The sequence below is a fragment of the Artemia sp. Qi Xiang Cuo genome, chromosome 10, assembly GCF_049724085.1.
Source record: "Artemia sp. Qi Xiang Cuo chromosome 10, ASM4972408v1, whole genome shotgun sequence".
NCBI classification, from domain to species: domain Eukaryota; kingdom Metazoa; phylum Arthropoda; class Branchiopoda; order Anostraca; family Artemiidae; genus Artemia; species Artemia sp. Qi Xiang Cuo.
This window is the reverse complement of record NC_142803.1, coordinates 25,132,395-25,159,001: the sequence shown is the minus strand read 5'-3', so window position 1 is coordinate 25,159,001 and position 26,607 is coordinate 25,132,395. Positions and strand designations below refer to the sequence as shown.

Below are 26,607 nucleotides of genomic sequence, written 5' to 3'. Positions count from 1 at the left end.
CCCTCTAATATGCAAACATATAGCCCAAATTTGTTTATAAACTATTATATATTCATCCTATTTTGTTTTAGCCATTTCATTAGCCTTAATCAAACTTGACTTTTTAGAGGTTTCCACATAATGGGAAAGTACCGAATTTTGCTCACCAACTCAACCTTAGCACTTTCCAAAATGACAAAAAGCCCACAAACAGGAATTAGTCATTCTGCCAAAATTTGAATAATTTTGCTTTCCGAGGGTTGTTTCAAATCCTTCTAATTTGATGTGCAGCTGTTAGTTTTTTTAATCATGTAAAAATATATTTTTTAAAAAAAATAAAAATTGAAAATGGTTTTTCAATACACCAATCTGCTATTTGTTTTATTATATAAAATATTGATTGTATTTTTCTTTTCAGCACTTTGAGAAGAAGCCTACATAACACGTCACGTAGTCAATTAGGACTGTGGCAGACATTTGAACTCTCAGGAAATTTAATTAGTCTGCTACTATATAAAGGTAACACTTGATGCCTTTTTTTATGCTCATTACGAATATAGCAATCGTTTTTGTCGTAAATGAATTTTACCCCCACCTACCAATTCACGGTATATATTTCATTATTAGGGGGGGGGGGGTGGCTGTAAATTTTAAACTTTCGCTGTTCTTATTATTGACCTACGAATAAAGTAAACGTACCACTCGATGCCTTTTTTATGCTCTTTCCAAATAGGCTAATAGGCTTAATAATTTTTTTCGGAAATGAATTCCCCCCGGACATCCACCATATGGCTAATCTGGGAGCAAAGTCCATTTGTGATGCAAATGGGTGTCATATTTAGATTGAGGATGCAATTCTAGGTATATATTTGCACATTAGGGGGGTGGGGGTATAGAGTATGTGAATATATAGGTCCTAAGAAATTCATGAATTTCTTAGAAAAACTGGAAAAACAAGGAAAGAAGTGAAGATAAAGGCTCTCCCCCTGCAAAATGTGTTAAATAGGATTATTCTGCATTTTATGGACTAAAAATTGTTTTCTGAATATGTTTCTTTATGTCCAGATCGACTCTTATGCTTAAAATTCTGATTGGCCGGTTGGCTAATTTAAAGATTTGTATATATATACACTGTCAAATTAGCCATCTGGTGGTATCCCATTCCCCCCCCCCCCTCCTATAGGCTATATAATAATTCAGGGCATATAGCCTCTTTGCACATTAGGGGTGGTGGTAATTTTAAACTTACCTCTCATTTAGCTTGCATCAAATAATTTTCCCTCGCCCCCCCCTAATGTACTTAAACATACCCTGAATCAAATTTAAGAACCCCTTAGATTTGATACCATAGCTTAGATTTGATACCATAGCCTAGGCCTAGCAATTAAATTAAGGTAACTTTGAGGCCTAAGGAATTTTTTTATGCAGGCTAGTTTCTTGAATAGGCCTTAGGAAGTTTTAAAAAACCAAGGTAAAATCCTAGACAAGTTACTTTTTGTTATCTTGGAAAGGGGATAGGTTAGGGAAATGAAACTTTCAGGATGGCTGTACTGACTAAAGTATGTTTAGTCTCTTTAGTCTGTTAGTATGTTTAGTCGCTGTTCTTATTATTGACCTACAAATAAAGTAAACGTACCACTCAATGCCTTTTTTATGCTCTTTCCAAATAGGCTAATAGGCCTAATAATTTTTTTCGGAAATGAATTCCCTCCCCCCTCCTATAGGCTATATAATAATTCAGGGCATATAGCCTCTTTGCACATTAGGGGTGGTGGTAAATTTTAAACTTACCTCTCATTTAGCTTGCATCAAATAATTTTACCCCCCCCCCTCTAATGTACTAATACATACCCTGAATCAAATTTAAGAACCACTTAGATTTGATACCATAGCCTAGGCCTAGCAATTAAATTAAGGTAACTTTGAGGCCTAAGGAATTTTTTTATGCAGCCTAGTTTCTTGAATAGGCCTTAGGAAGTTTTAAAAAACCAAGGTAAAATCCTAGACAAGTTACTTTTTGTTATCTTGGAAAGGGGATAGGTTAGGGAAATGAAACTTTCAGGATGGCTTTACAGACTAAAGTATGTCCAGCAGAGGTATTTTTGAAGTAGGCTACCTAGGCCTTCTCCCTCTTACTCAGGGCACTGACCTTAGATGATCTTTGAAAGCCTATGTGTTATGGCAGTGAAACCTTGCAAAATAGATCTTCTGCATAGCCTAGGCCTAAATGAAGTGCAAGAAAAGTATATTCAGTATTTAGAAAAGTAGGCTAATTCTACTCAAAAAACAGGGATTGAATTTTCAAAACTAAAACCAGAGAAAAAGAAACTAAAAAGTGAAAATTAAGTCTTTTTTTGGTAAAATTCTGCTTTAGCTATATTTAACTATCTTGGAAAGAGGTTAGGTTAGGAAAATGAAACTTTCAGGGAGGGTGATGGGTCTACAGGCTAAAGTAGGGTAAAAGACTTCTTTTTGAGAAAGACCACTTTTCTTTCACATTCTGGAAAAATAGCAATGAGTTTTTGAACCACCCCTTTTTGCTACAACATAAAGCAATGTGAGGGCAGTAACAAGAACCCTGCTGTCTTGGTTAAATTTTCACCAATGATTTGTCAGCATAAATGGAAAATATGGTCTCTGTTTTGAAAAGAAAAAATTATATTTTAATATCTGTGATTTATAGAATAAACATCAAGCAATAAAAGTTACATTTTTAGAATCAGAAGAAAATCAGATTTCTGTTAATATGTGAGTAAAAGTGAAACACTAAAAGGATATAGCCTACTTCATTTAAGCAAAAGATCTATTTTGCAAGGTTTTACTTCTATAAAAAGATCAGGACCCTCTAGAGGGAGAATAGCCTTATGTAGAAGATTTTGAATGAGCTTTACTTCAATCACATATAGGCTAATTGCAACTTGCCAACCACTAACTACTGAACTACCTACTTTGTAAGATAGCAAAATGCCCACTATCTACAATTTTATCTTTGACAGTATCAGTGAGGGTAAAATTTGGTAAAGTTCTACCAAATCATATTATTGAGTTAGAAATAAAATGAATACACTATTCGATGCCTTTTTTTATGCTGATTACAAACATAATAATCATTTCTATTGGAAATGAATTTCAGCCCCCCCCCCCCCCAATATATACCTAACCTAACCCAGAATTGGCATATATAGGGGGGGGGGGCGGAAATTCATTTACGATAGAAATGCTTATTATATTAGTAATCAGCATAAAAAAAGGCATCGAATGGTGTATTCACTTTTGTCCTAACTCAGTAATATGATTTGGTAGAACTTTGTACCTTGCCTATATTACAGGTCTATCCCTGTTGAAATTTTGACAAAACAACATTTTGCTTTAGTTTTTGATTATTAGTTTCCTTTTCTCTGGCTTTAGTTCAGAAAATGCAATTCCTGTTATTTGAGTAGAATTTTAATCCATATCTATGCTTTGTTTTCAAAATTTAGGAAATGTATTTGTATAGCCTACCTTTAAAACCCTATAAATTGGGATTGAGCAAGGTTGTGTTGCTGAAAACAATTTTGTTCTACTTCATTTAAGCAGAAGATATATTTTGCAAGGTTTCACTTTTATAACACAAATTTTTAAAGGTCAGGGCCCTCTAAATAGAGACAAGTTGAGGTAGGCCTACTTCAAAAGACTTCAGGAGTTGAGTGTGAGGTACATCAAAATACCTTCCCGAAACATACTTTAGCCTGTACACCCATCTCTGCACACCCATCCACATTAACCTAAGTAACTTAACCCTTTGTATACTTATTTCTTGTTAAAAGTCATTTTTTAAAGTCAATCTGTAAAACCTTCCAACTAAGGTCATTTGGATTAGCCTATTCATAATAGCCTAAGTTTAGGCTATTTGTTTGGTTGTTGTATCTTCATTTTGGCTTTTCTTCTTCTTCAGATATAGGCTTTGGATAAATCCATTTAAATCTATTGTTTGATTATGTCAGGGACATCCTTGGAAATCAAGTAGAATAATTAGACTATTATTATAGAATTTATGCATCATTGATGAAACCACCTATATTCTAGCAGTTCAAGACAGCTCTGAACAATTCGGCATCATCGATTGAAGAGAGTTTGCTTTGTGTTAGTTGGTTAATATTAGGGGTTAGCTTAAGGCACTTGAACATAGCAGATGAAGTTAGCCATTCTTTTTTTTATGGTTGAGAGTTGTCATAGGGCAACCAAAAAGAACATGGCTGATGGTCTTGTTATGGGTTTGGCATAGGTGGCAAAGAGGGATTGTTACCATTGGAGTGGCTGTGTTTTGGAAGTGATAAGTTTGGCAGTTAAGACCTGTAGCATTTGATCTTATTCTGTGGTACATCTTTGGGTCTTTCTGGGTTTTGAATGGAGTAAGGTTTGGTGGGCTTTGGTTTGCTAGATAAATTTTTAGGCGCCAATGGTTTATATCTCTTACTGGGATAGGCCTTCCAGATATTATTTCAAGCTGAAGGGCAGATTTAGCTATTTCATCTGCCTTGTGGTTTCCTTTAATGCCTATATGACTTGGAATGTATTGGAATTTCGTGGATATACCTTGTTTAAGTAGTTGGTTAGACAGTACAAGAGTAGGGGAGACATCATTGAATACTGTGTGTCTGAATACTGTGGTGATATTGAGGCAAGGGCTGATTTCGGGTCCAAATAAATTATAATAGGGACGTTTCTTGGAGGGTTTGGCATCTTTATAATGGTTTCCAATGCAATGTTGATGGCAGCTATTTCAGCTGTCATGATGCTCACATCATTTTGGAGCCTTTCTACAGCTGCTATACATAAAGATGGGAAGTGGACTCCACAAGCAGTCCTTGATTCTGTTTTTGAGCCATCCACAAAAATTATAAATTCTGTATTAAAATTCCAAATTCCAAGATATTTAAACTCCTGGACTTGTTCAATTGTTTTTCTGTTGAATTTAAGGATCAAAGGTGAGTTTGATATGGCCTAATTACTAATTTGCTATTAGTCCCAATTTCTCAGCCTTGTATGCTATGGTGTCAAGTAGTAGTTGCAAACGTTGCGTCACCTCTTTTAGAAGTACTATGTTGTCTGCAAAGTCTAAGTCTGTGAGCTGCTGGCCACTGACTTTTACACCAAAGCCCAATGCTTGTATTAGGACATGATTAGGAACAGGGATAACACACATCCTTGTTTCACCTCAGAGAGAATCTTGACGAATTGTGTCTCCCATTTTCTGTTCAGACACAACATTTGCTGTCTTTGCAGAGGTTCATTATTATTTGGACTAGTTTTTTAGGTACTTCATAAAATTTCAAAATCTTTCATAAAACATTGCAATTGATGGAGTCAAACACTTTTTCAAAATCAATGAAGAGCAGATACAGCTTTTTATTACATTCCCTTGACTCTTTCACCATAAGTCTAAGGATGAAAATAAGGTAAGAACATGATCAACCAGGCCGGAACCCATGCTGTTCTTCCCTTAGATGTGAGTCAAGAGCTGCTCTCAAACGCTGCAATAAAATAGAGGCCAAGAGTTTACTTGGCACTGAAGTCAGGTTGACCCCCCCCCCCAGTTCTCACAGTTAAGAGCATCTCCCTTCTCAAACAGTTTGACTAGAATGCCTATAGTTCAACCACGGGAAACCTTTTCCATGCTCCAAACTGCTACTAGGAGAGCAGTACATACATTGAATCGGGCTCGAAGGGATGTCTTTATCATCTCTGCTGTTATCCCATCAACTCCCGATGCACGGCCATTTTTAAGCTTTTTCACAGCTGCTTCTACCGCCACAATGCTGGGAGGATAAGTATTTACGTCTTTTTGTAAAAACGGTATGTCAAGTAGTTTCTTGGTTATGGGGTGGGGGACAATCAAGAATATTTTCAAAATGGGATGCCCGTCTTTAGTCTCCTTTCTTGGGATCTGAAATTACGTTCCCGTTTTAATCTTTAACAAGTGATGAGATTTTCACTTCTTTTCATCATCTATCTCATTGGTTAGTCAGTAAACCATCCTGGAGTTGCCTTTCTTTGCAGCCTCTTTGGCAAGTGCTGCTTTCTCTTCTATCTGGTCTCGCTTATCTCTTCCTGTACTCTTTCTGACAGCTTTATCCTCTTCTTTATAGTGAAGCTGCAGATGGTCTTTATCTTCAGGTCTTGACGCATTCTGGATATCTCTCTTTGTTTCCATGTGCTGTTCAATGAATTTCCAGGTTTCGTCCAATATCCATTCCTCCCTTTTTTGTTTTCTAATATCCAAGACTTACCTTGCCATATTATCAACCATATATCTGATACCATTATTGTCAGTTTCATGTGTTAGATTCAAGGCCTCATTTCTGTTTTTCAGAGAAATACAGAAATCCTTTTGTAAGTTTTGGTTTCTAGAGTTTGTTGGTGTCAAACTGCCTATAGGTACTGGTCACTTTCTTTTTTTAGCTTTCAATTTTATTTGTATTTCAGCCATCATCAATATATGGTCTGAATTAACGTTAGCTCCTCGAAAACCACCTATGTCAAATAAGCTGCTTTTCCAATGTCTTTAAATTAGAAAGTAGTCGATTTGGTTATTTATCTGACCATCTAGGGACACCTATGAGTATTTGTGGATTGACTTATGCTCAAACAATGTGCCACCTATGATCAAGTCGTTGCTCAGCGTGCAGTCTACAAGAAACATTCTGTTTTTAATCATAACTTCTATACCATGTGGGCCCATGGCGTCTGGGCAATACTGACGGTCTGCTCCAACTTGAGTATTGAAGTCGCCCACAACGCAGATATCATCACGTCTGGGCACATCTTTGATAACCGCTTGTAACGTTTCATTGAATTTGTCTTTTTATCTTCGTCGGCTTCATTTGTGGGAGCATAGCAGGCAATGATGGTCAGTTTTGTGTGGTTTGAGATATATTGGACCGCCAATAAACGTTCGTTTATAGAGTTCCAGTTCACCATTGCAAAAGAGTTTAACTCCTGAACTCTTTTGAAGTAGGCCTACCTCAACTCCTTCTCTATTTAGAGGGCCCTGACCTTTAAAAATTCGTGTTATAAAAGTGAAACCTTGCAAAATATATCTTCTGCTTAAATGAAGTAGAACAAAATTGTTTTCAGCTACACAACTTTGCTCAATCCCAATTTATAGGGTTTTAAAGGTAGGCTATACAAATACATTTCCTAAATTTTGAAAACAAAGCATAGATATGGATTAAAATTCTACTCAAATAACAGGAATTGCATTTTCTGAACTAAAGCCAGAGAAAAGGAAACTAATAATCAAAAACTAATGCAAAATGTTGTTTTGTCAAAATTTCAACAGGGATAGACCTGTAATATAGGCAAGGTACTTTGGTAAAATTCTACTTTAGCTACTGTCGGGTATATTGGAAAGGGGTTAGGCTAGGAAAATGAAACTTTGAGATGGGTCTACAGGCTAAAATATGTCCCGGGAAGGTATTTTGAAGTACCTATCTCTACTCCTTCTCTCTCTAGATGGCCCTGACCTTTGATGACCTTTAAAAATATGTGTGTGATAAAAGTGAAACCTTGGAAAATAGATCTTCTGCTTAAATGAAGTACTACAAAATTGTTTTCAGCTTCACAACTTTTCTCAATCTCAACTTATAAGGTCTTAAAGATATACAAATACATTTCCTAAATTTTGAAAAAGAAACACTGATATGGCTTAAAATTCTACTCAAATGATAGAAATTGCATTACCAGAACTAAAGCAAGAGAAAAAAAACTGATAACTGAAAATTAAAGCAAAATGTTGTTTTTATCAAAATTTCAATAGGTGTAAAATTAAAGCAAAATGTTGTTTTTATCAAAATTTCAATAGGTGTAAAATTAAAGCAAAATGTTGTTTTTATCAAAATTTCAATAGGTGTAGACCTGTCATGTAGGCAAATTTTAGGACCCTCTAGAGAGAGGTGTGGAGGTAGATACTTCAAAATACCAGTAAATTTTTACCAAATCATATTATTGACTTACAAATAAAGTGAATATATCACATGATGCCTTTTTCATGATCTTTACAAATATAATAATCATTTTTGTTGGAAATTTATTTTACCCCCAACCTCTATATATACCAATTCAGGGTATATATTTGTACATTAGGGAGGTGGGGGGAACTTTACTTGCCTCTCATTTACATCAGAAATAAAATTTACCCCCCCCCCTCCCCAATGTGCAAACACATACCCTGAATTGATAAATATGGGGTAGGAGTAAAATTCATTTCTGACAAAAATGATTATTATATTTGGAAAGAGCAGACAAAGGGCATCAAGTGGTATGTTTACTTTATTCATAAGTCAATAATATAATTTGATAAAAATTTGCCAAAATACCTAACCAGGACATACTTTAGCCTGTAGACCCATCGGTAAATATTTACCAAATCATATTATTGACTTACAAATAAAAAGGTAAAATTTTGTTTTGTCAAAATTTCAATAGGTATAGACCTGTCATGTATGCAAATTTCAGAACCTCCTAGAGGGAGAAGGAGTGGAGGTAAGTACTTCAAAATACCTTCCAGGGACATATATTAGCCAATAGACCCATCCCTGAAAGTTTCATTTTCCTAACCTATCCCCTTTCCAAGATAGCCAAAAGGGTAAATTTTTACCAAATCATATTATTGACTTATGAATAAAGTGAATATACCACTTGATGCCTGTTTTATGCTCTTTCCAAATATAATAATCATTTTTTTCGGAAATAAATTTTACCCCCACCCTATATATACAAGAAATCTTGTGTATTTGCCACTTTATGTAAGAATTAAGGTTAAGGATAGCTGGGAAATTCAAATCGTCTGTAGTTTATTTTCTATAGGCATTAATCAGTTTTCCCAGATAATTTTTTGACTGTCTAGAGTTGTCTAGTTTTATTTCTTTGGACAGCCCCGACTGCTCATGCATATGCTTTAAGCGGTAGCTGTGTCTGTATGATTCATATTTAGTACTTTTTAATATTACATCAAAGAATTTCGGCTGGATGTGAAGAAGTAGTGTAATTTTTGAGTATATCTAATGAAATACCGAGGGGGGGGACTATATGTGTATGTAAATATAAAATCTTATATGTGTGGTGCTCTATCTATGAATTAAGGTTAAGGATATCTGGAAAGTTCTAGTCGTCTGTAGTTTATTTTCTATAGCCATTAATCAATTTCCCCTTTTGAATTTTTGATAGTCTACAACTGGCGCTAATTTTTTTTTTTTTTTTTTTTTTTTTTTTTTTTTTTTTTTTTTTTGCTGGTCTTTTTTAGTAAGCAGTGTTCAAATGTAGCCGAACTGGTCAAACTCCATATGATACTATGATAAATAAGTATACAAAAACGTATACAGTATTTTGTAGCATACAAAAACGCACATCAGTATCAGCTACCGGTGGTACTAAAAGTAGTTTCGACATTGAGTAAAAGTAGTTTCACTTGCTAAAGTTCAAAAAGCATATGCCATTAGCCCCAAGCTTGAACAAAGCCTTCATTCACCTGAAAGTCCTGGGAGCTGTCCAATTTTAACCTGACTTAAGCATTTCGTCCAGACTTTAGAAGGAATCATTAGTCTGTACTGCACTGATGCAACCCATTACTTTATTAAGGTCGTAATAGTTTAAATGATATACATAATTATGAAAATTATGACATAGAACGGTGTATATGAATAGAACTGTGGTTGCTCGCTTTATGAAAATATATTACAAGGAATCAGTCATGGTTGTATATGCCCCAGAAACGATTGATGTAGGCGGCAGAGAAATTTTATAGTAGGAGGAGGGACCAGGGAAGCTCAAGGGTTCCTAAATAGCGGCGAGACCACACTGTCTTTCCATCATAAACCCAAACAAGAAGTAGAACAATAGGTTTTTGCCCAAAGTCATGGGTGTATATGCCCCAGAAAGGATTGGTGACTGGATCAATCTTTGAGCAGTTCAGGAACAATCATATACAAGGTCCTAGTTCAAAATCTGGTATTTTTGTTATGGGACTTTTAATGTAGGTAATCGTCTACATAACAGGTCTACACCTATTGAAATTTTGATAAAACAACATTTTGCTTTAATTTTTGATTATTAGTTTCCTTTTCTCTGGCTTTAGTTCGGAAAATGCAATTTCTGTTATTTGAATAGAATTTTAATCCATATCTATGTTTTGTTTTCAAAATTTAGGAAATGTATTTGCAAAGCCTACCTTTAAAACCCTATAAGTTGGGATTGAGCAAAGTTGTGTAGCTGAAAACAATTTTGTTCTACTTCATTTAAGCAGAAGATATATTTTTCAAGGTTTCACTTTTTTAACACAAATTTTTAAAGGTCAGGGCCCTCTAAATAGAGACAAGTTGAGGTAGGCCTACTTCAAAAGACTTCAGGAGTTGAGGGTGAGGTACATCAAAATACCTTCTCGGGACATACTTTAGCCTGTACACCCATCCCTGTACACTCATCCACATTAACCTAAGTAACTTAACCCTTTCTATACTAATTTCTTGTTAACAGTCTTTTTTTAAAGTCAATCTGTAAAACCTTCCAACTAAGGTCATTTGGATTAGCCTATTCATAATAGCCAAGTCTAGGCTATTTGTTTGGTTGTTGTATCTTTATTTTGGCTTTTCTTCTTCTTCAGTTATAGGCTTTGGATATATCCATTGTTTGATTATGTCATGGACATCCTTGGAAATCAAATAGAATAATTAGACTATTATTATTTAATAATAGAATTTATGCATCATTGATGAAACCACCTATGTTCAGGCAGTTCAAGACAGCTCTGAACAATTTGGCATCATCAATCGAAGAGAGTTTTCTTTGTGTTAGTTGGTTAATATTAGGGGTTAGCTTAAGGCGCTTGAATATAGCAGATAAAGTTAGCCATTCTTTTTTTATGGTTGAGAGTTACCACAGGGCAACCAAAAAGAACATAGTTGATGGTCTTGTTGTGGGTTTGGCATAGGTGGCAAAGAGTGCTTGTTACCATTGGAGTGGCTGTGTTTTGGAAGTGATAAATTTGGCAGTTAAGACCTGTAGCATTTGATCTTTTTCTGTGGTACATCTTTGGGTCTTTCTGGGATTTGAATGGAGAATGGTTTGGTGGGCTTTGGTTTGCTAGATAAATTTTTAGGCGCCAATGGTTTATATCTCTTACTGGAATAGGCCTTCCGGATATTATTTCAAGCTAAAGGGCAGATTTAGCTATTTCATCTACCTTGTGGTTTCCTTTAATACCTATATGACTTGGGATGTATTGGAATTTGGTGGATATACCTTGTTTAAGTAGTTGGTTTGATAGTACAAGAGTGGGGGAGATATCATAGTCTGGGTAGTCTGAATTCTCTGGTGATATTGAGGCAAGGGCTGATTTTGAGTCCAAACAAATTATAAGAGGGGTGTTTCTTGGACGGTTAGGCATCTTTATAATGGTTTTCAATTCAATGTTAATAGCAGCTATTTCAGCTGTTATGATACTCACATCATTTTGGAGCCTTTCTACAGCTGCTATACATAAAGATGGGCAGCGGACTCCACAAGCAGTCCTGGATTCTTTTTTTTGAGCCATCCATAAAAATTATAAATTTTGTATTAAAAATCCAAATTCAGAGATATTTGAACTCCTGGACTTGTTCAATTGTTTTTCTATTGCATTTAAGGATCAAAGGTGAGTTTGATATGGCCATGATCTTTGATTTACCAACGTTTACTATTAGTCCCAATTTCTTAGCCTTATATGCTATGGTGTCAAGTAGCAGTTGCAAACGTTGCTTCACCTCTATTAGAAGTACTATGTTGTCTGCGAAGTCTAAGTCTTTGAGCTGCTGGCCACTGACTTTTGCGCCAAATCCTGATGCTTCCATTAGGACGTGAGTAGGAACAGGGATAACACACATCCTTGTTTCACCTCAGAGAGAATCTTGAAGAATTGTCTCCCATTTTCTGTTCAGACACAAAATTTGCTGTCTAGTTTTTTTAGGTACTTCGTTTTTTAGGTACTTCATAAAATTTCAAAATCTTTCATTAAACATCGCAATTGATGGAGTCAAACACTTTTTCAAAATCTATGAAGAGCAGATACAGATTTTTATTCTATTCTCTTGACTCTTCCACCATAAGTCTAAGGATAAAAATAAGGTCAGAACATGATTTACCAGGCAGGAATCTATGTTGTTCTTCCCTTAGATGTGAGTCAAGGGCCGCTCTCAAACGCTGCAGTATAATAGAGGCCTAGAGTTTACTTGGCACTGAAGTCAGGTTGATCCCCCTCCAGTTGTCACAGCTAAGAGCATCTCCCTTCTTAAACAGTTTGAATAGAATGCCTATAGTTCAACCACGGGAGACCTTTTTCATGCTCCAAATTGCTACTAGGAGAGCAGTACATACATTTAAGCAGGCTCGAAGGGATGTCTTTATCACCTCTGCTGTTATCCCATCAACTCCCGATGCACGGCCATTTTTAAGCTTTTTCACAGCTGCTTCTACCGCCACAATGCTGGGAGGATAAGCACTTACGTCTTTTTGTAAAAACAGTATCTAGTAGTTTCTTGGTTATGGGGTGGGGGACAATCAAGTATATTTTCAAAATGGGATGCCCGTCTTTAGTCTTCTTTCTTGGGATCTGAAATTACGTTCCCGTTTTCATGTTTAACAAGTGATGAGTTTTTCACTTCTTTTCTTCAACTATATCATTGTTTAGTCAGTAAACCATCTTGAAGTCATCTTTCTTTACAGTCTCTTTGGCAAGTGCTGTTTTCTCTTCTATCTGGTTTCGCTTATTTCTTCTTGTACTCTTTCTGACAGCTTTATCCTCTTCTTTATAGCGGGGCTGCAGATGGTCTTTATCTTCAGGTCTTGACGCATTCAGGATATCTCTCTCTCTGTTTCCATGCGCTGTTCAATGAATTTCCAGGTTTCGTCCAATATCCGTTCCTCCCTTTTTTGTTTTCTAATATCCAAGACTTACCTTGGCGTATTATCAACCATATATCCGACACCATGATTGTTAGATTCAAGGCCTCAATTCTTTTTTTCAGAGAAATGCAGAAATCCTTTTGTAAGTTTTGGTTTCTATAGTTTGTTGGTGTCAAACTGCCTATAGGTACTGGTCACTTTCTTTTTTTTAGCTTTCAATTTAATTTGTATTTCAGCCATCATCAATATATGGTCTGAATTAACGTTAGCTCCTCGAAAACCACCTATGTCAAATAAGCTGCTTTTCCAATGTCTTTAAATTAGAAAGTAGTCGATTTGGTTATTTATCTGACCATCTAGGGACACCTATGAGTATTTGTGGATTGACTTATGCTCAAACAATGTGCCGCCTATGACCAAGTTGTTACTCAGCGCGTAGTCTAGAAGAAACGTTCCGCTTTCAATCATAACTTCTATACGATGTGGGCCCATGGCATCTGGGCAATACTGACGGTCTGCTCCAACTTGAGTATTGAAGTCGCCCACAACGCAGATATCATCACGTCTGGGCACATCTTTGATAACCGCTTGTAACGTTTCATAGAATTTGTCTTTTTATCTTCGTTGGTTTCATTTGTGGGAGCATAGCAGGCAATGATGGTCAGTTTGATGTGGTTTGAGATATATCGGACCGCCAATAAACGTTCGTTTATAGGGTTCCAGTTCACCATTGCCTTCGATGCACTAGGTGACATCAAAACTCCAACTCCAGCGCAGTGTGTTGCAGGGTCTCCACTAAAAGCCAAAGTGTATTCATCGTCAAGTTTTCTAGTCTGCTTCCTGTCCATCTGGCTTCACTTAGGACAAGTAAAAAACTATCAAAACCGAAGTAAAAACAATTTTGGGATAGGGATTGAAACTCTTGAATAGATTTAGCACTAATCTTTTGGATTTATTAATTGCTTGGAACTTCTTCTGAAGCATAAAACTCATCTCCATCTCCCCACCGCAAGGTTGCAGATCTTTGGCAAATGCATAAAAAAATGTAAGAAACAAATAAAAGTTAAAAAAATGATGTACCGCATATATGAGCCCAGAGGAAAGTGTTATAGGACCATACATTTGTTAAATCCTGATTTAAATAAGCTTAAAATATTTTTATAAATCAAAACTAAAGAAAAACAATCCTAGTACAACTTAAAAATGTCTTTAAACCATTGAATTTTTGTTTTCAAAACTTGGGAGTCAAAGAAAATCATACTCAGTCCAAAAGTAAGGAAGTAAGTTTTTTTTGTCTAAGTTACAACAAGTGACCTGGAAATAGTTCGTTAGGGTGGGATTAAGAATCAGATCCTTTCCAGTGGCAACAGGAATCTGTTGGTCTTTCTCTCTTGGAAGGTGACTCCTCATTGTACTATGGGAGGCTGGGGAAAATAGTTACTAAATGTTGCGTTGGAGTAATGACAAAAAATCAACAAGTACTTTCCTAAAAAAAAAAAAATTAAAAAACAGTCAAAAGCTGACCTGATCATTAGTTCATTGGCATTTGTTATTAATCAAACACGCTGCTACACAAGTTCCTATTGCCCTTGAAATCCAACATTGCCATATTTTGTAAATCTCAAGAATATGCCTCCATAACTGTCAAATCTCTGGCAATTCATGAAGATTTAGTGGGGCACAACGTAATTTTCAAAATCTAGGGGGGCAATTTGTCAGATTTTTGATTATTTAATGAAAATACCAAAAAGGGCGTTTTCCAATAAAAACAACCCAAAAAAGGTATTTTTCAACATACAGGAAAGACATATAAAATTCGCCCAATTTACGCCACTGTAGTCAGTTCTCAATGAGTCAGGGAACCAGAAGCGTACTTTTGGAATGGAAGCCAGTCTCCCCAAGGGCTACAAGAATCAGATATAAGTATAATCTCACAATTCTTATAATTATCTCAGCTTATGCCCAGACTTGTGGTGCTAGTGAAGTTATTAAAAATAAATCCTAACCATACTCACAACCTCTTATTTCCATAGCTACCGATACCTTTCTAGGTAGTGATCTAATGTCAAGAAGTTTAAAAAAGCAAAAAAAAAAAAAAATAGCTTTGACTTAACAGGCGTCAATAGTCCTACCTACACATAAAAAAGGATAGGAAGATTAATGTTCCTTAAAATCGGTCTAGAAGACTAATATTATAAGAGAACTCTGAGATTGATCAACCCTAACACAATAAGGGCCGACTTTGAATTTGTTAGTGGAGTACAGAAATCAACTAGTCCTGTTTCTTAAATAGCACATAATAATCATTGAAGCAAATGAAAGCACAACTATCATTAGTTCCTGGCTGGCCACCAAAGGATCAAGCTAGTCACGTTAATGTAAAACTGGCCCCATTTATCAAACCATATAAAAATGTTTCTAATATTTGTGTTGGATCAAAGATGTGAGGATTGGCAAAGATTGGTGAGTTTTGCTCTATTGAATTGCCTTATGATCGCTGGTGCAGTATTTCATGACAGACTTAGTCATCTACTAAGATAACATTATAATATGGGTTGTCAGCTGGACTCGAAATTGACTTTTTGTTTCTTTTTTTCTTTTTTTTTCAAATCCAGCAGTAGAGGAAAAACATTGCTTTGCAATGTTTATATTTCATGTATTCAATTAAATTATTTTTTACACTGATTGTCATAAAAATTGCACATGGGATGTTGCATTAATTTAGAAATAGTTGTGCAACATCAAAATATAGTTATGAGCTACCCACTTCCTAAAATTTCACTGCTCCCCTTTTTTCATTACTCCACTTTCAAAAATTGCATTACTCTCCTTTTCTGCTTGGATACCTATCACAATTAGCTTTTTCTTTTGCTAGAACAAGCAAAGCTGCAAATTATTACAGAAGCTATTTGTATACAACGATAATAATAGAGGAAGGAAGGGGCGCTCTAACCCCCCTTCCTCTGGAAGACCAAAATATATAAATTTTGAGAACCTTTTTTCTACTTTAGGGAGAAATATACTACTTTTTAGACATTATCCCCTCTCTTTGAAAAAATGCTTGGACCCCTCTCCCTGTGGACAAAATTCTACAAACACCCTTGGCCGAAGGGAAGTTGGGCTTTTGTATAGGGGATAACATGCAATTAGATTCATGCTTATATGCAGTGAACTTTGTGGTACACATGCATATTATGATTTGTCTGTAGTCTCCCATAATTTCTGCTTATTTCCTGAAATTTTTACATTTAGAGAATTCTTTTAACCCACCAACCCTCCTAACTACATTTCTATCTGCATGACTCATAAATATAGGTTTTAATTCTCATGGAGTAGCTATGTTTTGTTGTTTCTAGGTTTACAAATTGTTTCCACAGTTTTTATGCTATTCAGAATATCTCCCGGAGGCAATTCCAGATATATAAGAAGACCTTTTCATAGAGGAATAAAAGAATGACTCCTTCTATGTGCATTCAGGGGATTTATAGGCATATATAATTCGTAAAATGCTTGAATCCAGGTATTGGAGCCTAAATAACTCATTTTTAAAGTTCTAGTCTAGTCTACAGGTATTTTAACCCCCTTCCTTTTCCTAAGTGAAAGGTTTTTTTTATCTGTTGATTTTTTGTTCAAGCATTTTTTCTGTGTTTCAGACAATGAGTAAAAAGCAAGAGAATGAAATTGGAGAAATATGGCAAAGAATATGGCAAAGACGACTGGGTGACACAGATGAAGATGAAGATGACTTTGAAGGCAAATAAAATACTTTTTTAATTTATGCACAAGCCAAATATAATGGGAAACTCATAACAAAACAAATAATTTTTCTTTGGCAGCTAGTTCAAGTCAAGTTCGGCCATTTTTAATTCGATTAGCAAATGCATTCAATTTACGGAAATGTAGAGGAGCAGGGGGCAAAATGTATTTTTAGAAATCTAGTGGTGGGGATGGCAAAAGGTATTTTGGAAATATAGGGATGTATATAGGGAAATTAGGGAATACCAAAAAATGTATTTTTACAAAATTCACAATTGCCTCCGCCTCCTTCTCTACGCCCCTACCAATAAGAGAGCAAATTAGGGCTTTATCAGCCAAATGCATAATATATAACAATATAAAGAAAAAGCAACATATACACCAGATACAAATAAATTTATAATCTAGAATGCCAGGATGAGTTCAAAATTTCTTGTTACTAATTAAATTATTTTAAACATGAAATTACCAAAAGCTGTGATTTATTATTTAAAACATGATATAAATGTAGGCAGTGTCCACCTTCCACTGCCCTTGAAGGCAATGAAAATTTTATACATTCAGAATTTTTTTTTTTTTTGGAAAACAAAATTAGGGGTCTCTGTGAATTGATGTGTTCCGTTTGTATTAATAGATTATCTTGAAGGCTTTTTGGTGAGTTTTTTTTCTGCACTGTAGTGTTTGGGTGATGGAAAAAAGAAAGATAAAACTAGTCTTAGACAAGATAAGTTCAGGAAATATAAGTTAAGGTTAAAACCAAAATATGTATTAAAATGTTTTTGGAAAAAGAACCAAAAATCATTAAAAGTGAAAAAAAAAACCGTCACAAATAAAAGAGCACAATTGACACTAAAATGAATATAACTACACAAAGGGGAAAGACAGAAACAAAAGGGTACACATATTATTTGTAATTTGACCTTATAAACTGGGCTATTATAATGCTTGATATGTAACTTGTCATGAATTTTTGTGTGTCTCTCTGTTATTACGAAACAGCCTTTGGTTTTCTTATCGAACATTTCGATTCTCTTGGGAGGGGTTTTCTCTGTTAGGATGACCTGAAAATATATTATTGTTTATGTTGGTTTAATTTTGAACCATTGCCAACGCAGAGACATAGATCCCAGTAAATTTGCAGGTGGCACAATAATTTAGCTAGGATGAAAGTGAAAATGTCATTTGATGCCTTTTTTTATGTTATTTTATAATACAATAATCGCTTCTGTCGCAAATTGCATCTTGAGCCCTTAAAGAGGCCCCGAAGGTATTTTATATGAATTATGAAAGAGCATAAAAAAAGCATCAAATGATGTTTTCACGTTCATCCTAGTTATATTATATGACCCATTGCAAATTTACCTTGAGCTTTAGCCCCCCCCCCCCTAATGTGCAAATATATACCCTGAATTGGAATTTACCCTGAATGGTTGACGGCAAAGTTTCGAATCGTAAAATTCAGCGCTATTTTTTTCGATGACATTTGAAAACTTGAAACGGTAGCAAACCGGTTTGAGTTGAGATGCCTAATAAATGAGGTATGAATTGTTATGAATTTGTATTTTGGAAAATATTACTCTTGAACAACTTATTTATAAACCAGTGATATGTTTTTAACCACTTTTCAATAACTTAACTAGTGTTGATAACTCTTTTGTGTGGTTAAGTAAGTAAGTAAGTTTATTTGTAACCCGCAATATAAAATAATTTCGGAGTAAAAAAAAAGAAGAAAAAACTAAATAATATTATCCACATAATAAGGAAAACACAACATAAATAACTTAACAATATACATAGAATCACTAATCTGGAAAAAAATAAGTGAGGGGGTCACTGGCACATATCTTCCTTGGAGTATTGGTCCTCAGATCCTTAGCGATGTTGTCAAGTAGCACTAGAGGGTCGATAAGTCCATAATAAGAAATAATCTTGTGATTTCTGTACCACCTTGGGAAATATAGCAGGAATTTACAATATTTAAAATAGCCTCTCATTAGCTGAAGACGGTCTTTTTTGTGCATTAGAGGCTAAAAACCGGAAAGAAAAAGAATTGAAGGAGAACAAAAACTATGGTAAAGTTTACATAAGCCTCGGCGGCTGTACCTCCCTCTTAGGCGAGATTATATCATATGAGAATGGAATGCACTGCAGCGCACTAGCAACCAGAGACGAGCATGTAGTCGAAAGTGTATCAGAAAAAGTAATTCCAAGTCATTTCAACTTTGAGACACACTTGAGTAGAATTGTACCCACATGTAAAGAAGGAGCAGGGTTAGAAGTATTAAAACACAGAAATTCGCATTTTGAAGCATTTACAGAAAGCCCAATCATACTCAAAGCATTAATCAGAACATTTAGGTTCTTTATGAGGCCTGACCTATTATGACTAACTAGCAGAATATCATCAGCATAGGCAATGTGACTAACAGCAGTATTTTCTTAAAACACAGTAGGAGACAGCATTCGCAAACAGTCCGCACGCACAGTTTTAAAAATATATGGAGACAACACACCACCTTGCCTGACCCCTTTCTTTACTGAAATAGGCTTGGATATATCAGACATCCATTTTAACCAAACCAACGAATTGGAATACCAATATTGAAGAACTTTTACTATGGAAGAATTAACTCCTGCTTTAACTAAGCAGCGAAGCGTTGGCAAATGTACAACGTTGTCAAAGGCACCCAAAATATCAACCGAGAAAAAAATAAAGTGGCCTTTTTTGCATTTTTGTAGAGACTAGTGACTGACTAAGTATATGACGGGCTTGAGAACAACCAAAAACAGGCTCTGAACCCAACTTGATAATCAGAAATATCAAATTTAGTCAAAACTTCAGGCAATACGACATACTCGAACAGCTTGCTCATGAAACAGGCACTGTAATTGGTACTGTCGGGAACTAACGACTGGGCTAAATAAAACAAAATATCGCGAAGAAAGGAAGAAAAGGAGGACAATTAAGAGCTAGTGAAAAAATTGAAAAATTATGCAAATATTTCGGTCAAGACCTCCGCTTGACCGTCCTCAGTGCAGAATAAAACTGATAAAAATATAAAAACCAATCCTTAAAATAAAAACACCAAGCTAAAATTGGACAACCCTTTCCTAGTAACGGTGAAAGGAACGGTCAATATAACCATATATTGACAATATATGGACTTGCCAAAGAACTCGGGGAACAGTATTATGTAATAAGGAAGAAAACATTGACTGGATAGAATGATTAAATGTAGAAAAAACACTAGTAAAATGAGCAGCAAAATCACTGATTTTGATAATCGAAATGGTAGCAGGCACACACTTGCTGCTATTAATTACATTGGACCAAGACTTCTGATTCAAGGGGCCATCCAAACCATTCAGGCGGGCTTGACGCAAAGAAGATCTAAACTGACGTTTCGAATTTTGCTTAATTTTAAATAGTTCACCAGGCTTGGGCCGATCACAAGCAATCCAAAGGCGAAGCCGAAACTTCGCGCGTTGTCTAGCTTTTTTCACTTCTGGGCACACATTCCATAACGGGTCCAATTAACGATTTAAGATGCAATTTGCGACAGAAGCGATTATTGTATTATGAAAGAGAATAAAAAAAGGCATCAAATGACATTTCCACTTTCATCCTAGTTAAATTATTGTGCCACCTGCAAATTTACCTAGATCCCCTTGTCTGCCCTTCAAAGTCTGTAATTCAAATTTGTTCAGAAAATAGTCACAGGGAAGTAAAAAAGTAAAACAAAAATGTCTTGAGAAGACTAAATTTTTATTTAATGGAAGTTTTCCAGAGCTGCACATGTTGTTCAACTTTGTATAAATAACTAAAGTTAAATTGTCTGAAAAAAGAAACATCAGACTTGCCCTAGTTTAGTTTTAATGGAACTTTTAATTTAACTTACAAATCCTGTCAGCAGCGTCACTTCTTGGAAATTTAGGGGAGGGGGAAAAGATATATTTTTCAAAATCTAGGGAGGGGCAGTTAAAAAAAAAAATTCATTGAAAATACCAAAAAAGGTATTTTTCAAGGAAAATACCTCAAAAAATTATTTTCAAAATGGGAGGGGGAGGGGGAGCTCCCCCTCCATTTGACAACCCCTGCATCCAGTCCTCTTTTCTTAAATACCAACTGAAAAAAAAAGATCCTGGAAATGGACTATTGCAACCAATCGGGAATAATCATTATCATGATTGACACTGGTCAACTGAATTGATGATCAAATCCTCCTCGACATCACTGATTTACATAATAATTAAAGAAATTTCCCACATTTCGGTTTTAATAGGCTAGGAAATTTGTTTCTGTCTATGGGTTTAATCTTGCACCATCTTCAATACAGAAAAAACGACCCTTTGTCTACACTTTAAAGTCTATAATCCAAAATTACCTAAAGAAAAGTCATTGGCAGGTTACCTCCTTTTGGCGCGTTGATAATTTTCTGGTGAAGCATATTATACATATACAGAGATTTGTACTACAATAAACAAGAAAAAGAAAGAAAGTGATTCTTTAAATAGAATATAAAAGAGAATTTAAAAGAATAAAGCCTTAAAAAAAACCTGGAACTATGTTTAAATGTGCTAAATATACGAGTATATTGCTAGTTAACTATGTGTCCAGAATAAGCATTCTATGCTCCTATATAGCATTATCGATTCTACAACATTTGATTATGCAGCATTAGAATGGGATAGGGGCAGCCCCCTTCATATACGGAATGATGTATATTCCTTTATGTGCTATTTAAGTTTTACTGTAAAGAGAATATGGAAGTGGTATCCCAGTTTATGTAAGAAATCCCTGAATATGTAAGTGGTATCCACACAAGTTTTAGGTATAAGGGAGCCATACATTACGAGATATAGTGAAAAACATCCTGTTTGATTTTCGGTTTAAAATTCGAAATGTAGCTAGTTTTGTTACAATTTTTAAGTTTGAGATTTTCTATGTTTTTTAGTTTTGTTTCTTTTTCTTTGGTACAGTTATAGTTTTTTTTCTTGATTATCTCCCTTTTCGGTGCAAATTTGCTTTTTGCTCTCTTTTTTTACTCCTTAAAATTTTTTTTTTTCCTATTCCATCGAGTCCGAATCAAATTAACAAAAGAAAAGATCAGTTTCCTAAATTGGTAAAAAAAAATGTTTCCTAAATTGGTATTTGTTATTATTTTTTTTTTTTTCTAATCTCTTCTAGCCAATGAAATTGTAGTCGACTACAATGAAATTGCCGGAGCTACTAGGAGTCGACCTCCGCAAGATATCAAACGTTCAATCAACAGAAAATCAACAGTACGTATGAAACTTATATCTTTAGGAATCTCCTGACCGCTTTTCGCTTCTTCCATCAAGTCACTTTCTTTGAGGAAGAACTAGTGGGGCTTGTTATTCCGTTCACTAATATTAAGAAGGCTGATTATCTTTTACATAACAGTCTTTACATTAACCTCCTCCCAAAGAATTCCGGTTAATTTTAGAAGAGTTGAAAAATTCAGTAGCTGAAAGATAGATACACCATTTGATTTGCCCCATGAGTAACGAGATGCTACTTGCCTATCCTTCTGCTAAAAAGTAGGTAGTGGATACTGACCACTGGTGTATCCAGGGGGCCTGGGGAGCCTGGGTCCCCGAGATTTTTTCTGCCCTTATCCCTTGTTTGTTTGTTTTTCTTCAGTTTTTCACTTTTTTAAATTAATGAACTTTTTTTAAAATGGTTATTTATCTGACTATCTAGGGACACCTATGAGTATTTGTGGATTGACTTATACTCAAATAATGTGCCACCTATGATCAAGTCGTTGCTCAGCGTGTAGTCTACAAGAAACGTTCTGTTTTCAATCATAACTTCTATACGATGTGGGCCCATGGCGTCTGGGCAATACTTACGGTCTGCTCCAACTTGAGCATTGAAGTCGCCCACAACGCAGATACCATCACATCTGGGCACATCTTTAACAACCGCTTGTAACGTTTCATTGAATTTGTCTTTTTATCTTCGTCGGCTTCATTTGTGGGAGCATAGCAGGCAATGATAGTCAGTTTGATGTGGTTTGAGATATATTGGACCGCCAATAAACGTTCGTTTATAGGGTTCCAGTTCACCATTACCTTTGACGCACTAGGTGACATCAAAACTCCAACTCCAGCGTAGTGTGTTGCAGGATCTCCACTAAAAGCCAATGTGTATTCATCGTCAAGTTTTCTAGTCCGCTTCCTGTCCATCTGGCTTCACTTAGGACAAGTAAAAAACTATCAAAACCGAAGTAAAAACAATTTTGGGATAGGGATTGAAACTCTTGAATAGATTTAGCACTAATCTTTCGGATTTATTAACTGCTTGGAACTTCTTCGGAAGCATAAAACTCATCTCCATCTCCCCACCGCAAGGTTGCAGATCTTTGGCAAATGCATAAAAAAAATGTAAGAAACAAATAAAAGTTAAAAAAATGATGTACCGCATATATGAGGCCAGAGGAAAGTGTTATAGGACCATACATTTGTTAAATCCTGATTTAAATAAGCTTAAAATATTTTTATAAATTAAAACTAAAGAAAAACAACCCTAGTACAACTTAAAAATGTCTTTAAACCATCGAATTTTTGTTTTCAAAACTTGGAGTCAAAGAAAATCATACTCAGCCCAAAAGTAAGGAAGTAAGTTTGTTTTGCCTAAGTTACAACAAGTGACCTGGAAATAGTTCGTTAGGGTGGGATTAAGAATCAGATCCTTTCCAGTGGCAACAGGAATCTGTTGGTCTTTCTCTCTTGGAAGGTGACTCCTCATTGTACTATGGGAGGCTGGGGAAAATAGTTACTAAATGTTGCGTTGGAGTAATGACAAAAAATCAACAAGTACTTTCCTAAAAAAAAAAAAATTCAAAAACAGTCAAAAGCTGACCTGATCATTAGTTCATTGGCATTTGTTATTAATCAAACACGCTGCTATACAAGTTCCTATTGCCCTTGAAATCCAACATTGCCATATTTTGTAAATCTCAAGAATATGCCTCCATAACTGTCAAATCTCTGGCAATTCATGAAGATTTAGTGGGGCACAACGTAATTTTCAAAATCCAGGGGGGAAATTTGTCAGATTTTTGATTATTTAATGAAAATACCAAAAAGGGCGTTTTCCAATAAAAACAAACCAAAAAAGGTATTTTTCAACATACAGGAAAGACATATAAAATTCGCCCAATTTACGCGACTGTAGTCAGTTCTCAATGAGTCAGGGAACCAGAAGCGTACTTTTGGAATGGAAGCCAGTCATCCCAAGGGCTACAAGAATCAGATATAAGTATAATCTCACAATTCTTATTATTAATTTTTTTAATAATACATTTTTTATTAATATTAAAATATAATATATTTTATTATAATTAATAATAAAATAATTGAATTTTATTAATAATAAAATCTATTATTAATATTATAAATTTATTATCAATACACACCTTTTTAATTTATTAATGCAATTACTTCATTGAATGAAATTTATTTGTTAGCTTAGACCCATATGTAAGGTGGGAGCTTTCGGGAGTGTGCCCAATCATCCAAAAAATTCCTATTTTAGGGGGATTCGGTGCTATCTTTTTCATTGAAATCATTTATTGGTGTTTTTCCTATCAATTAAGGTTTCCCCCTCTCTAATGTTTTACCAGTTCTGATATAGGATCCTCTTTGTTGGTTCTTCAAACTATTTAAAGGTTATTAATTTATTAAGAGGTTATTAAAGGTATTAATTTATGATTATTTATATTATCTTATATTAACTTATCGGAAAACTCTTTCCATGGATCGGGCACTGTGCATTGATATGCTACAGACCAGAGAGTATTGGTAACTCATAAGCATGAAAAGTGGCGCTAGAGTCAACAAAAATCAACGCTATCTATTGTTTGGCGTTTTGTGGCAGCTTTGAGTTTTGTAGTCGTTTGCTGTGAAAAACTGAGATCAGACACTATTACTAATTACCTAACCTTTACCATTATATTTACTAATATATCAATTAAATAAATTTTTCTTAATCTTATACTGATATTTGTAAAGAACGTCATATGCTAGATGGCGTCAATGTTTTTTTCATCGATACTAGAGCCAGTTTCTACTCTTACCTTCTGTTCACTAAGACAGGTGTGTTGCAGAAAATGCAACACGTTTTTTTCAGCACTGCATCGTCGCAGCGGTGAAACTGCAGACTCAGTTGAAATCAAAAGTTGCATTTCCTAGAAAAAACATTGACGCCATCTAGCATTTGGCGTTCTTCGCTATTATGGTCCTATATTTCAAATTTACCATGATCTTTCCATTTGGTCACTTTTTCTGCATATAAGTCAATAAATTCAATTTTTATATTATAAGGCAAGAATTCAAGGCAAAAAGGGGAAGGCGAAACCTAAAAAAAAAGCAAAACCAACTGTAACTACAAAGAAAGCGGCCACAGATGATGTTGACACAGATGACACAGATGCTGAAGTTGGTTTACTCTCTCAGCAGCAGCAAAAGATTGAAGTAGTGGAAATAAAGGAAGATGAATCTGAAGGTAGATAAAATACTTTTTAATATATGCACAAACCAAATATAATGGGAAACTCATAACAAAACAAATAATTTTCTTTGGCAGCTAGATCAAGTCAAGTTCAGCCATTTTTTAATTCGATTAGCAGATGCATTCAATTTTCGAAAATGTAGAGGAGCAGGGGGAAAAATGTATTTTTCGAAATCTAGTGGTGGGGGGGGGGGCAAAAGGTATTTTGGAAATATAGGGAGGTATATAGGGAAATTAGGGAATACCAAAAAATGTATTTTTACAAATTCACAATTGCCTCCGCCTCCTTCTCGACGCCCCTACCAATAAGAGAGCAAATTAGGGCTTTATCAGCCAAATACAAAATATGTAGCAATGTAAGGAAAAAGAACCAAAAATCATTACCAGTGAAAAAAAAACAGCCACAAATAAAAGAGCACAATTGACACTAAAATGAATATAACTACACAAAGGGGAAAGACAGAAATAAAAGGGTACACATATTATTTGTTATTTAACCTTATAAACTGGGTTATTATAATGCTTGATATGTAACTTGTCATGATTTTTCTTGTGTCTCTCTGTTATTACGAATCAGCCTTTGGTTTTCTTATCGAACATTTCGATTCTCTTGGGAGGGGTTTTCTCTGTTAGGATGACCTGAAAATATACTATTGGTTATGTTGGTTTAATTTTGAACCATTGCCAACGCAGAGACATAGATCCCAGTAAATTTGCAGGTGGCACAATAATTTAACTAGGATGAAAGTGAAAATGTCATTTGATGCCTTTTTTTATGTTATTTTATAATACAATAATCGCTTCTGTCGCAAATTGCATCTTGAGCCCTTAAAGAGGCCCCGAAGGTATTTTATATGAATTATGAAAGAGCATAAAAAAGCATCAAATGATGTTTTCACTTTCATCCTAGCTAAATTATGTGGCCCATTGCAAATTTACCTTGAACTTTACCTCCCCACCCCCTAATGTGCAAATATATACCCTGAATTGGAATTTACCCTGAATGGTTGACGGCAAAGTTTCGAATCGTAAAATTCAGCGCTATTGTTTTTTCGATGACATTTGAAAACTTGAAACGGTAGTAAACCGGTTTGAATTGAGATGCCTAATAAATGAGGTGTGAATTGTTATGAATTAGTATTTTGGAATGTATTACTCTTGAACAACTTATTTATAAACCAGTGATATGTTTTTAACCACTTTTCAATAACTTAACTAGTGTTGATAACTCTTTTGTGTGGTTACAAAATGAAATATCTTTGGGGCCCCATCAAGGGTTTAAGATGCAATTTTCGACAGAAGCAATTGTTTTATTATGAAAGAGAATAAAAAAGGCATCAAATGACATTTTCACTTTCATCCTAGTTAAATTATTGTGCCACTTGTAAATTTACCTAGATCCCCATGTCTGCCCTTCA

The 26,607-nt window shown here is 35.1% G+C and overlaps 1 protein-coding gene across 1 annotated transcript in view; it reads left to right on the top strand.

Annotated features, from left to right (window-relative positions):
* LOC148947612 (uncharacterized) overlaps nt 1-25,191 on the top strand; it is a 103,994-nt gene extending 78,803 nt beyond the window's left edge. Inside the window, exons 7-10 of the mRNA XM_089095952.1 lie at nt 398-498; nt 16,548-16,647; nt 21,839-21,933; nt 25,003-25,191. Coding sequence (XP_088952078.1) covers nt 16,551-16,647; nt 21,839-21,933; nt 25,003-25,191 — 381 coding nt within the window. The 5' untranslated portion in view covers nt 398-498; nt 16,548-16,550. The remainder of the gene's footprint in view (nt 1-397; nt 499-16,547; nt 16,648-21,838; nt 21,934-25,002) is intronic.
* Nucleotides 25,192-26,607: the final 1,416 nt, after the last annotated feature.